Genomic DNA, 12,037 nt, shown 5'->3' with positions numbered 1-12,037 from the left:
TGAGAGAGAGAGAGAGAGAGAGGGAGGGGGGGAGAGAGAATGTGTATGAGATTCTGTTCAGGGCAGGGAGGCTCATAGTTCATATGTGTATTCCTTTAGTCAACAAGTATTCGTTGATGTTTGTGAAGTGTCAGGTACTTTGCTGTGTGGCCAGGACATGGTGTTGAATATAATTGATTCCACAGGTAGTTGAAAAGGGGCAAGTCCAGTCCATCTCAAGGAACCCAGGGGAGATGGGACCCCCGGGGTTGGTCATTGAAGTCTGTCAGGTGGAGCAGATTGCAGAGTCTGTGGCAGGTTAGGCACAGGAATGGGAAGCAGGGCCTCCCCTCCCCTTGGGAACTCAGCCTGGTGAGGAAGTGCCAGTATTTGGTGTAATGGTTGTTTTTACCCAGGCAAAGATAGTGCACGCGGATGGCTCCCTGGAAGTGAGTTAGAGAAAACTAAAGAAAGCCTAAGAGTAGAGTCTTAGATGAGGACCAACGACTTTTGAGGGGGAAGGTATGTGAGAAACGGTGGAGGCTGCCAGCAAGGCTCCTAAGTAAGGTTAGATAGATATTTGGGGCAACTGAGGTAACTTAGGGGGTGGCCTCTTAAATTGGACTGAGAGATCTGAGTCAGGCTCAAGGAGATCTTCGGAGCAGCACTGAGCCCCTGAGGATGAGCTGGGGCGAGAAGAAGAAATAAAGAAACAGCATTGAGTTTGTAGATATCTTAGGTGTAAGAGCGAAGTGTTTTAATGCGAGAGAAGAGGACTTAGATAGGGTGGGAGAAATTCAGCATCACATCCTTGAGCTGGATGGAGATTGGAAGAGCCCTTTTGGCTCTCTGAGCAACACCATGGTGGTCTGCAAGAACAGGTGCCTTAGGAAAGGTGGCAGAAAGGAAGCCAACTAGAAAGGGGTTGATCCATTTTCTAAGAAAGATTGGTGTGATGTGAAAGCACCAGCTCTGTTCCATATAAGAAATACTGGAGCCCTAGCCGGTTTGGCTCAGTGGATAGAGCATCAGCCTGTGGACTGAAGGGTCCTGGGTTCGATTCCAGTCAAGGGCATGTACTTTGGTTGCGGGCATATCCCCAGTGGGGGGTGTGCAAGAGGTAGCTGATCAATGTTTCTCTCTCATCAATGTTTCTAGCTCTCTATCCCTCTCCCTTCCTCTCTGTAAAAAATCAATAAAATATATATAAAGAAATATATATATAAAGAAATACTGGAATATATATATAAAGAAATACTGGAAAAAGCACTAGTCACGAGAACACAGGAAACCAAAATTGCATCCAAAGGTCTCAAAGGCCATGTTTTTGAAGTGAGTGTAGCTGATCTGCAGGGTAATGAAGTTGCATTTAGAAAATTCAAGCTAATTACTGAGGATGTTCAGGGCAAACCTGCCTAATTTCCATGGCATGGATCTTACCATGGAGACAAAATGTGCTCCACGGTCAGAAAATGGCAGACCATGACTGAAGCTCGTGTTGATGCCAAGACTACCAGTGGTTATTTGCTTCATCTCTTCTGTGTTGTTTTTACTAAAAGACACAACAATTAGATTTGGAAGACCTCTTATGCTCAGCATCAACAGGTCCACCAAATCCAGAAGATGATGATGGAAATCATGACCCGAGAAGTTCAGACAGATGATTTGAAAGAAGTGGTCAATAAATTGATTCCAGGTAGCATTAGAAAAGGCTTGCCCATCTATTTGTCTGCTCCAAGATGTCTTTGTTAGAAAGTCACAATGCTGAAGAAGCCCATGTTAGAGTTAGGGAAACGTCACGGTGGAGGTAGCAGTTCTAGAAAAGGTACTGAGGCTGAGGCAGGTGCTAAAGTTGAATGAGCTGATGGATATGAGCCCCAGTCCAGGAATCTGTTTAAAGGCAGACTTTTAATGGCGACAAATAAAATATCCTGTTTGTGCCCTGCCTGGTTTGGCTCAGTGGATAGAGCATCAGCCTGGGGTCAATTCCGGTTGGGCCACATGCCCTGGTTGCCGGCTCAGTCCCAGTAGGTGGCAAGTGCAGGAGGCAGCCGGTCAGTGATTCTTCCTCGGCATTGATGTTTCTCTCCTCCCTTCCTCTCTGAAATCAATAGAAAGAAAAGAAATCCTATTTGTGATTTAAAAAAAAAAATTGGGAGAAACTTTGGGGATGGGTTTGGAGGGACCTAGTCCAGTCTCACTGACTTTTCATCCTGGCTTTCGACAGGGTGGTGAAGGAAGAAATTTCAGATGACAATGCCCGCCTTCCCTGCTTCAACGGAAGAGTAGTCTCCTGGGTAAGGGGCCCGGCTCTGAGGGCCCAGTCCCTCCTGTATCACCAAGCTCCTTCAAGCCTTAGTCTGGCCTTGTAGCCCAACCCCTGATTAGTTGTTGGAGATCCTGGCTCTTTGCTTCCCCACCTGTTTGGAGAGCTCGTTGAAGTCCCTCATCCCTCTCTCTCTGGAGCCTCTAATGCTTCCTCCTGCTTTTTGATGCTTTTCTCCAGGCTCTGGCAGACCCTGTCCCCTTTCTAGTCCTTTCCCTCACTCCCATCTCATATGCCTCACCTCCCAGTAGATCCTTTTTTTTAAATCACTTGCATCCTTCTAGCTTGTGTCATCCGATAACCCTCAACCCGAGATAGCTCCCCCAGCCCAGGAGCCTCGGACAGAACTGGTGCCTCCAACCCCACCATTACCCCCTTTACCACCGGAGAGGACCAGTGGCATTGGGGACTCCAGACCTCCATCCTTCCAGTGAGTCCTTGGGGTTCCTGCACTTTGGAATATTGTCTCTGGCTCGCCTGAGCGGCTGCGGTGGTGGCATAGTCACTTAAGGAAGGAAAGGAGAAGATCGGGTTGGTTCCAGGCACCGAATTGTGCCAGAGGCCGGGGGGGGGGGGGGGGGGGGGGATCGAAGCCTCTTGGGCGGGGAAGCCAAGGCTTTGGAACTCTGTCCCACTGCCTCCCGTTGGCACCATCTCTGCCCCTCTAGCCCTAATGTGTCCAGCAGCCGCGAAAATCTGGAGCCTGAGACCGAAACAGAGTCAGTAGTGTCTCTGAGGCGGGAGCGGCCTCGCAGGAGAGACAGCAGTGAGCATGGCGGTGAGGGGTCGGGCTCTGAGGCTGCTGGGTAGACTGGAGTTGGGAAGGGGTTGGGTCAGACCCGAGCCTTGATGAGGGTGAGGAGCAGGAGGCTTGGTGCCTGAAGTTGCCATTCATACTCAGCTGGGGGCCACAGGCCCAGTGGCCCCTCGAGGCTGGAGCGCCACTTGGCTGGGTACGAGAGTTCCTCAACCCTCATGACCAGTGAGCTGGAGAGCACCAGCCTGGGGGACTCCGACGAGGACGACACCACGAGTAGGTATGGCTCCACAGATCTCCCCCAGGGCACCAGCCCCTTCTCTTCCCTCCTGCACCCAGTCCTCTCACCTTTCTCTGCCTTCAAGTGCTCCCTTCCCACCTCCTGACAGGTTCAGCAGCTCCACGGAGCAGAGCAGTGCGTCTCGCCTCCTCAAGCGCCACCGGCGGCGGAGGAAACAGCGGCCGCCTCGCCTGGAGAGGGTGAGGGGGTCATGGGATGACTGGATCTTGGGGAAGTTGGGGACCTGGGCCTTGGCTAAGTGGGTATGAGGGCCCAGACAATCCCAGACTTGTCCCTGGGTTGTTGAAGGCAGTCTAGTCTAGCTCCTTCCCTCTTTCCCACAGACCTCATCCTTCAGCAGCGTCACCGATTCCACCATGTCTCTCAACATCATCACAGTCACACTCAACATGGGTATGAGGGAGCCAGGGACCGGGGTTTGGGGACCTGGTCTCCAGGGCGCGGGGGTCATGTGGCTTGGGCTTCCCCTCATCACATGGACTCCTTCCACAGAGAAGTACAACTTCCTGGGCATCTCCATTGTGGGCCAAAGCAATGAGCGGGGAGACGGGGGCATCTACATCGGCTCCATCATGAAGGGGGGGGCCGTGGCTGCTGACGGGCGCATCGAGCCGGGGGACATGCTTTTGCAGGTGTGCTGGGCAGGGCACTCGGGCAGGGGTCTCAGCCTCTCCCACCCTGTCTCTGACCCACTGCCCCTCCCTCCCTTCCAGGTGAATGACATGAACTTCGAGAACATGAGCAACGATGATGCGGTACGAGTGCTGAGAGACATTGTGCATAAGCCAGGGTGAGCCTCTGAGCTGGTCTCGGGTCCTCAGTCCTCTTGTCTTGGCCTTTTCTCCTTTTTGTTTTATCATTTTAAAAAGTAGTGAAACAACATTTATGTAAAAGGTGTATAAAACAAAAGATGCGCAGTGTAATGAGTGATTCTAGCGTGAATGAGTACCCCTGTCACCACTGCCTAGATCATGAAGTAGAAGATTGCTGATACCCCAAAAGTTTCCCCCAGTGTCCCTTCTGGCTCCCACCCTCCTCACGGCCCCTAGGGGTAATCTTGCTCCTGATTCTTTGGTCATCACGGTGACGAAATCTTCGCTTCGCTTGATAGTTTTACCAGCCATGCATGTACCCTTGAACAACATGCTTTAGTTTTACCTGCTTGGGGGCTTTCTCTGAATGGAAGTGTACAGTGTGTACTCTCTTGTCTGACTCAGTATGTTTCTCAGAGTTATCCAAGTTGGTGAGTCACCCTCATAGTGGATGGAGCCTTCCACCCTCATCTTCTGGGACCCAGCTATGTCTTTTCTTCTCTCCCTCTTTCTGTCCCTCAACCCGTTCTCATTCCAGGCCTCCGTCCTCCGGAGGCCTCTCTCCACACCCTGCTTGACTGGCCTTCTCTCCCCTACAGCCCCATCGTGCTGACTGTGGCCAAGTGCTGGGATCCCTCTCCCCAGGCCTATTTCACTCTCCCCCGAAGTGAGTGATGCTCAGGAGGGCCTGCAGCGGAGAGCCTGGGCGGGCTGGGGCGGGGTCCCAAGGCTACTGGGAGTGGGTGGAGGAAGGTCAAATCAGAGTCAGGGAGGGACAGGGATGGCTCTCCGGTTCTAGGAAGTGGTCATGTTGGTGGTTTTCTCTGTTCTAGATGAGCCCATCCAGCCAATTGACCCCGCTGCCTGGGTCTCACACTCCGCTGCGCTGACCGGCACCTTCCCAGCCTATCCAGGCTCCTCGTCCATGAGCACCATTACGTCAGGGTCCTCTTTGCCTGATGGTGAGCCCCTAGGCCCGCCTCATCCCCCCTTCCCAGAAGGCTGCAGTGTTGGGATCCCCTTGCTCCTTGGGAGTGGGCTCTGCCTGATTCCCTGCTTCTCTGTCAGGCTGTGAGGGCCGAGGTCTCTCCATCCATACAGACATGGCCTCTGTGACCAAAGCCATGGCCTCTCCAGAGTCTGGACTGGAAGTTCGGGACCGCATGTGGCTCAAGATCACCATCCCTAATGCCTTTCTGGGTACGGCTGGGGCCTGGGCACGGGGCATGGGAAGAGGAGGAGGAGCCAAAGCTGGGAATGGCTCAGGCTAGGGGTGAAACAAGTCAGGGAGGATCTGAGGCCTTTTTCTGCTCGGGGTGATCCCAGGTTCGGATGTGGTCGACTGGCTCTACCATCACGTGGAGGGCTTTCCTGAGCGGCGGGAGGCCCGAAAGTACGCCAGTGGACTGCTGAAGGCTGGCCTTATCCGGCACACCGTAAACAAGATCACCTTCTCTGAGCAGTGCTATTATGTCTTTGGAGACCTCAGTGGCGGCTGTGAGGGTTGTGAGTGCCTCTCTCTAACTTCAGACTTTGCCCAGAAACCAGTTAGGGTCACTGTGGACCGATGAGCAGTATGTGCCCTGCACTAGGCCCTACACTGGCCGATGACACAAGTAGGGGCTAACGCCCACCAGTGTTCTGCTGGACAAGCTGAGCACCAGGCACAGGGCTGTCTGCTGGGGGCTAGGGCGCCTTTTCCTGAGTTGCATAAAAGCATATGGGACTTGTGGTGGCCCTGGCTGGTTTCCTGCCCCAATAGTAGTGGCAGGTGGGGAACTTCCTGTTAGAGGCCCTTGTTGGAACCCCTGGCATGGATGGTTCTGGGGAAACGGTTCACAGTTCCTCTTCATTCAACGTCTTGGCGTCCTGGCCCTTTGAAGCAGTGACTTAGTCTCTTCTCTTTCCAGACCTAGTCAATCTGTCTCTGAATGACAATGACGGCTCCAGTGGGGCTTCGGACCAGGACACCTTGGCTCCTCTGCCTGGGGCCACCCCTTGGCCCCTGCTGCACACCTTCCCCTACCAGTACCCAGCCCCGCACCCATACAGCCCCCAGCCCCCACCCTACCATGAACTCTCATCCTACACTTACGGTGGAGGCAGTGCCAGCAGCCAGCACAGTGAAGGTAAGTAACTGCCAGACACCAATACAGTTGTGGGTGGGGGACGGGGACACCAGGGAGGAGAGGCAGGGGCAGGGGCTAGGGAGGCTGAGGGGCCTTGGGCCTGGGCTCAGTTGCCCCCCTACCCTCTCCCCCAACAGGGAGCCGGAGCAGTGGGTCCACACGAAGCGATGGGGGTGCAGGGCGCACAGGGAGGCCTGAGGAGCGGGCCCCTGAGTCCAAGTCTGGCAGTGGCAGTGAGTCAGAGCCCTCCAGCCGCGGGGGCAGCCTTCGGCGGGGTGGGGAACCTGGTGGGACTGGTGATGGGGGCCCTCCCCCTTCCAGGAGCTCATCAGGAGGTGCTCCCAATCTCCGAACCCACCCAGGGCTTCATCCCTATGGACCACCCCCTGGTATGGCCCTTCCCTATAATCCCATGATGGTGGTCATGATGCCCCCACCTCCCCCACCTGTCCCTCCAGCAGTGCAGCCCCCGGGGGCCCCTCCAGTCAGAGACCTCGGCTCAGTGCCCCCAGAGCTGACAGCCAGCCGCCAAAGCTTCCACATGGCCATGGGCAACCCCAGTGAGTTCTTTGTGGATGTCATGTAGAGCCAACAGTGCGCCATGTGGGAGCTCTACCCCTGGCCTGTCTAGTCAGTGCCTGGTGCTCCTGTCCTGTGATTGGGTGTCTTGTCAGGCGTGTTCATTACTCCTCTGTGGTGCCTGGGTGCCTGGGCTCAGCCTGTCCTGTGGCTGCTGCCTACTGTGAGGTCACCACTGTGACTCTTACCAGCAGTGCCTGGTTCCTCCCCCTTCCCTCAGGGGTGTACAAGGGACCTTTGGTTATTTTTAGTATTGTTTTTTTTTGTACGCTTTTTGGGGGGTTAAAATAGATTTTTCTACATATTTTAGACTATTTTTTTAGTAGATATTTCCTCTTTTATATGAAGAATCCCTATCTCCCGGCCCTTCTTTTAACCCCCAAATGTGACCTCATCCAGTCACCTCTGTCCTGCTACCCTGGGAGGAAGAGGGGGGGGTTGGTCACCCTTGACAGTAGTCAAAGAAAGCTGGGGTATTTGGTATTTGGGGGCCAATGTAGCTGCATTTGTTATTCTATTTATTTTAGTCACTTGTATAAAACACCAAATAAAGCAATAGGGACAAACTCCCTACGCCTTTGGCTCCTTTTTTTGGGAGGGAGGCAGGCAGCGAGGAAAAGGACTCAGACACAGTAGCAAAGCATGACTTTATTTGTAAGGCAGCGAATGCTCCCTCTGAGAGCAGGCACAGTCCTGGAGTAAGGCCCTTCAAGGGAGAACCAGGGCCCACAGAAAAGGGGCCTAGGCTTTGGCTTAAGGCACACCCTGGCTCTGGCTGGGCGTATTCAGAAGCCGAGGGGGTTGCTGGTGACCACGCCACCCTGCTCCACCAAGGCCTTGGAGATGCTTTTGAAGTTGCGGAAGAGCTCCTGCTGGTGGGGGTCAGACTGCAGAGCAGCCATGTTCTTCTGGATCCGGGCTGCAGCCTGGGGACAGGGAAGGGGGTGTTCGGGACTGTGCCTTGGGCCCCCCACCTGCTCTTGGCAACCCCGAATCTCACCTCAATGCACCAGCTGTCGCAGAGCATTTTCTCATGCTGGGCTGTGGGGTGGCCCTCACTCAGGGATCGTGAAGCCCTGGTGGGAAGCAGGAGACAAAAATTCAGGGCTGTGACCCTGGCCCAGGACCCCCTTGCAGCCCAGGCCTCCCACACTGCCTCCTCACCTGGAAAGAACCACCACCATGGCATAGAGGTCAATGGCACTGTCTGCCAGACGCTGCAGCACAAACTGTTCATCTGTCAGGTAGATGGGATGGGGGGAGGGGTGTTAGTCGGAGGGAGAGGAAAAGGGGGGAGGGGTGGGAATGGGGTAGGTCTCACTCACTGACAATATCCTTCTTGTGTTTTATCAGCTTGGCCTCCACCACAGTGGCAAACTGCTCCAGGGCTTGTGTTGCCTGAAGCGATGAGGAAGGTGCCCAGGGCTCAGAGGGGGCACAGCCCCATCAGCTCTGGAGGCAGGCTGTCTCCCACCCACTCAAGCGTTGACTCCTTACCAGTTCACCACTCCGATTCAAATCCGGATGGATGACGCCACTGAGACTCAGGCCACTGCCCAGCCCTGCCCGCCTTAGAGGAAAGGGGAAAGTCATTGGTTAGTTGCCATACACTTACACTAACCTGCCCTACCCTGGCCCCCAAGCTTACCGCCTCAGCTGTTTGCCTGCCTCTCCTAGCAGCAGGCCGGCATTCCCCAAAGGATTCTTTAAAGCTTTGCCAAGCCCAGAGAGTTCCTTTCCTTTGTCCTGTGGGCAGGAGGGTACAACAGTCAGGGTTCCGTCTTCCCCACCTCCTCCCCTCAGTTCTCCTCCTCCTCACCATGCAGCCCTGCAGAGCCACAAACAGCCGAAGAATATCATTCGTTCCCTCAAAGATCCGAAAGATGCGAAGATCCCGGAGCACACGCTCTACTCCAGGCTCCTAGCACAGGGAAAGATAAATCACATGCCTGTTGAGTGAGACGTGCCTGCCTACTCCTCCAGCCCAACTGCGGCTCCCAAGGGCAGAGAACCCTCCCGTACCTTCATGAAGCCCATGCCCCCCATGATCTGGATGCACTCGTCTGTCACCTGCCAGGCTGCCTCCTAGGGACAGAACCATAGAAGGTTGCTTTTGGAGCTGAGCTCCCGAACTAGGCTCCCCCTCCCTGCAGCCTGAAGCCTCACCGAGCCAAAGATCTTGCTGATGGCGGCCTCGATCTGGAAGTCCTTGGACCCCTGGTCCATGTTGGCACTCACCATGTAAGCCATGGACTGAGGTTGCGTGGTTCGAACATGAGAACAAAAAGGGCTGCATTAGATTTGACCTGATCACCCACATCTCCAAGACCAAATCTGCCCCAGCTCCTGCAGCCCTTGCCTTCACCTTCTAACTCCACGTGTCAGGAATGTTGAAATATTTGGTTCCCTGAGTTAGTTCATCAGGGGATTCTAGGAATCTGACTTCTTGAAAGGGGTGAAGAGGTAAGTGTGGGTGTGGGGGTAGAATAAACTTCAGGTCCCTCTGGAAAGCACCTCAGCAGAACAGCATGGCTCCCCCCTTCTGCAGCGGCTGAGCTGACTATGCCTCCCCGCATCCCCTAGGGATTTGTGTAATGGGGGTAGAATAAACTTCAGGTCCCTCTGGAAAGCACCTCAGCAGAACAGCATGGCTCCCCCCCTTCTGCAGCGGCTGAGCTGACTATGCCTCCCCGCATCCCCTAGGGCATTGGTGTAAAGCTGGAGACCCACTGCCCCAGGTGCTGCTGGGGGTTGTAGTCTGACCCGACTGAGAAGGCCACAGGAAAGGAACATGGGGAGGACGCTTCACCTCTGTCACATACTGCAGCATAGCCATCCGGGCCAGCTTCTCCTGGATCAGCCCGAAGTTGTGAATTTTCTCCCCAAACTGGGTACGATTAGCAGCATGATCCACCTGGAAGAGAGCACCTGTGTCCCACTGTGGTTCTCTAGTCCTCCCAGGAGAGGGGCTGGGCTGGGCTTTGGCCACTCCCACTGTGGTTCTCTAGTCCTCCCAGGAGAGGGGCTAGAGCCAAGGAGAGTTCAGTGTAGGCTAGATGGAGACCTAAGTGATCAGGTCTGGAGCTGCTGGTGGGGGAGGGGTCTCTGCAAGGGAACAGGGACATATAGGAAGGGGGACAATGTGATTTAGATTTGGGCTATCTAGGGACTCAAGCAGGGTACTCACCGCCTTAGCAATGATGCCCTTCATGGTGCCTGCAAGAGCCGCCGCCATGCCAAACCTTCCATTGTTGAGAATGTGCATGGCGACCTTGAAGCCACCCCCCACCTCGCCCAGCACATTCTCTGATGGCACTCGGACTCCATCAAAGTACACCTCCGCCGTGTTCGAAGCCTTGATGCCCATTTTCTTCTCAGGGGGCCCACTGTGATAGGGCAGAGCAGAGCAGAAGTGTGTTCAACAAGTTGCAGGGAAAACTGCCCCTTCATTTCTTATCAACCAGGGAAGAACTACAACTCGTAACCTGTACACAAGTTCCCTGCATGCCCAGAGGGCCGAGGAGGTCTGGCCCTGTCCTGCCCTGTGCTGGGCTCGTTGGTTGCTGGAGCTAAAGCTTTAGATCAGTTTCATACGTTTTAGTCCCAAAGGAACACTCTCTCCAGCTGTGTTGGCTTCTGCACACATTCCCAGGTGCCCTGTAACAGCCATTTGCCCCGAGCTCGGTACTGCCCTCCCTGGCTCAGCCTTTTTCTTCCTCCCCAAACCCACTCACTGGGTAACACCTCCAAAGCTCCTCTCCACCACAAAAGCTGTGATCTTCTCCTTCACAGCTCCCGTGGCTGCATCGGTAACTGGTGTCTTGGCAAAGACGGTGAAGATTTCTGCCAAGCCCCCATTACTGTGGAGAGAGAGGGCAGTCAGGGCGTGGAGGACAGAGCAGTGTGGCCTGGAATGGGCAGAGGAGGGGAGAAATGGGAGGAAGATTGCCTGATCCAAATCTTGCTTCCATTGAGGGTAAAATACTTTCCACAGGGACTGGGCACAGCTGAGGTTCGGATGGAGGCGGCATCTGAGCCACTGGAGGGCTCAGTTAGACAGAAAGCTGCTATAGTCTCTCCTGTTGGGCAGAAAGCTCCTTTACACCGGGCCCATCGCGGGTATGATGGGCACTGAAGGTCCCTCAGTGCCCCCCCAAGTTACCCCTTAACACCTCGGGGTATATTCAGTTTCTTCCCATTCCCCTACCAGCACCCTGTCATGCCTTCCCCAAATCCCTAATTAGCCCAAGACACTCCTAATCCCTGGGGCTACAAGGCCTGCCTTACCTGATGCCAGTTTGGGGAGGTATTTTTCTTTCTGGGCCTTCGTGCCAAAGAGCAGGATGCCTTTGAAACCAATGCTCTGGTGGGCCCCCAGGGTGATGCCCACACCAAGGTCATGCATGCCCACGATCTCCACCAATCTGGCGTACTGGAGGGGAAGCAGGCTGTAACTGGTGGGCAGAGCCCGACCTGGGCATTCCCAGAGAAGGGAAGTGGGACCATGGCCGGGAAGGACACTGGCTGGCGGGTGTCCAGTCCAGGTCGTGATGGCTTCCTACCCTGTCAGGTAGTCCCCACTTACATGAGATTCATTAGGATTTGGGAACCTGGGTGGGGGTCCATGGCCCTAGGGGACTGTATGCAGTTCAGTGATGTGTCTGGAGGGGGTGTGTACATATCTTGAGAGTCCATATCCCGCGGGTCCCAGGGCAGGGACTTGGCAGACTAGCCCCAGGGATGAAGGAGCTGAACCTGCCAAGCTGAGTAGACCATAGACCTGGATGCTGGGAAGTAGCTGTGGGGCTCTCACCTGGGTGTTGCAGAGGCCCACACCACCCAGTTCACTGGGCACTTGCAGACCAAAGGCGCCCAGCTCCTTGAGGCCCTGAATGGTGGTCTCCTCCACCTTCTCCAGCATGTCGTTCTTGGCAGGATCGTTCACCTCCTGGGAGGGCACAGGATCCCCCATGCAGGCTCCTTTAAAGGTCCGAACACCGCGCCCACCCCATAGGGACCAAGCCCGCGATTCCCCAGGTTATTTCTTACCTCGAAGAAACGGGACACAGGCCCCACCAGCTCTTTGAGAAACTGTGTCTGCTCCTCGTTGAGCACTGCGGGGGGCAGCAGAGACAGGCCAGGCCAGGTGATCAG

At 54.9% G+C, this 12,037-nt stretch overlaps 2 protein-coding genes and 1 pseudogene across 3 annotated transcripts in view; 2 read left to right on the top strand and 1 right to left on the bottom strand.

Moving 5' to 3' along the window:
- DVL2 (dishevelled segment polarity protein 2) overlaps nucleotides 1-7,452 on the top strand; it is a gene marked incomplete at its 5' end in the record, with an annotated part of 18,364 nt that extends 10,912 nt beyond the window's left edge. The window contains 14 exons of the mRNA XM_005878827.1: nucleotides 2,207-2,276; nucleotides 2,590-2,735; nucleotides 2,974-3,083; nucleotides 3,207-3,342; nucleotides 3,452-3,542; nucleotides 3,687-3,756; nucleotides 3,856-3,995; nucleotides 4,077-4,153; nucleotides 4,775-4,842; nucleotides 5,009-5,137; nucleotides 5,244-5,375; nucleotides 5,502-5,681; nucleotides 6,086-6,304; nucleotides 6,442-7,452. Coding sequence (XP_005878889.1) covers nucleotides 2,207-2,276; nucleotides 2,590-2,735; nucleotides 2,974-3,083; nucleotides 3,207-3,342; nucleotides 3,452-3,542; nucleotides 3,687-3,756; nucleotides 3,856-3,995; nucleotides 4,077-4,153; nucleotides 4,775-4,842; nucleotides 5,009-5,137; nucleotides 5,244-5,375; nucleotides 5,502-5,681; nucleotides 6,086-6,304; nucleotides 6,442-6,890 — 2,017 coding nt within the window. The remainder of the gene's footprint in view (nucleotides 1-2,206; nucleotides 2,277-2,589; nucleotides 2,736-2,973; nucleotides 3,084-3,206; nucleotides 3,343-3,451; nucleotides 3,543-3,686; nucleotides 3,757-3,855; nucleotides 3,996-4,076; nucleotides 4,154-4,774; nucleotides 4,843-5,008; nucleotides 5,138-5,243; nucleotides 5,376-5,501; nucleotides 5,682-6,085; nucleotides 6,305-6,441) is intronic.
- On the top strand, nucleotides 53-2,010 carry LOC102260663 (annotated as a pseudogene).
- A 61-nt stretch (nucleotides 7,453-7,513) lies between the features above and the next one.
- Nucleotides 7,514-12,037, bottom strand: part of ACADVL (acyl-CoA dehydrogenase, very long chain) — a 5,386-nt gene continuing 862 nt past the window's right edge. The window contains exons 5-20 of one of the 2 annotated variants that reach the window (XM_014549866.1): nucleotides 11,933-12,005; nucleotides 11,697-11,831; nucleotides 11,171-11,315; nucleotides 10,833-10,962; nucleotides 10,618-10,743; nucleotides 10,071-10,269; nucleotides 9,693-9,797; nucleotides 9,050-9,136; nucleotides 8,906-8,968; nucleotides 8,703-8,804; nucleotides 8,532-8,629; nucleotides 8,381-8,453; nucleotides 8,209-8,281; nucleotides 8,048-8,120; nucleotides 7,884-7,959; nucleotides 7,514-7,809 (exon numbers count right to left, since the gene is read on the bottom strand). In XM_014549866.1, the coding sequence (XP_014405352.1) occupies nucleotides 7,669-7,809; nucleotides 7,884-7,959; nucleotides 8,048-8,120; nucleotides 8,209-8,281; nucleotides 8,381-8,453; nucleotides 8,532-8,629; nucleotides 8,703-8,804; nucleotides 8,906-8,968; nucleotides 9,050-9,136; nucleotides 9,693-9,797; nucleotides 10,071-10,269; nucleotides 10,618-10,743; nucleotides 10,833-10,962; nucleotides 11,171-11,315; nucleotides 11,697-11,831; nucleotides 11,933-12,005 (1,699 nt within the window). In that variant the 3' untranslated portion in view covers nucleotides 7,514-7,668. The remainder of the gene's footprint in view (nucleotides 7,810-7,883; nucleotides 7,960-8,047; nucleotides 8,121-8,208; nucleotides 8,282-8,380; nucleotides 8,454-8,531; nucleotides 8,630-8,702; nucleotides 8,805-8,905; nucleotides 8,969-9,049; nucleotides 9,137-9,692; nucleotides 9,798-10,070; nucleotides 10,270-10,617; nucleotides 10,744-10,832; nucleotides 10,963-11,170; nucleotides 11,316-11,696; nucleotides 11,832-11,932; nucleotides 12,006-12,037) is intronic. The other variant, XM_014549867.1, reaches the window with a different exon arrangement.

The sequence above is a fragment of the Myotis brandtii genome, unplaced genomic scaffold (assembly GCF_000412655.1).
Source record: "Myotis brandtii unplaced genomic scaffold, ASM41265v1 scaffold573, whole genome shotgun sequence".
NCBI lineage: Eukaryota > Metazoa > Chordata > Mammalia > Chiroptera > Vespertilionidae > Myotis > Myotis brandtii.
This window is presented reverse-complemented; position numbering and strand designations above follow the sequence as displayed.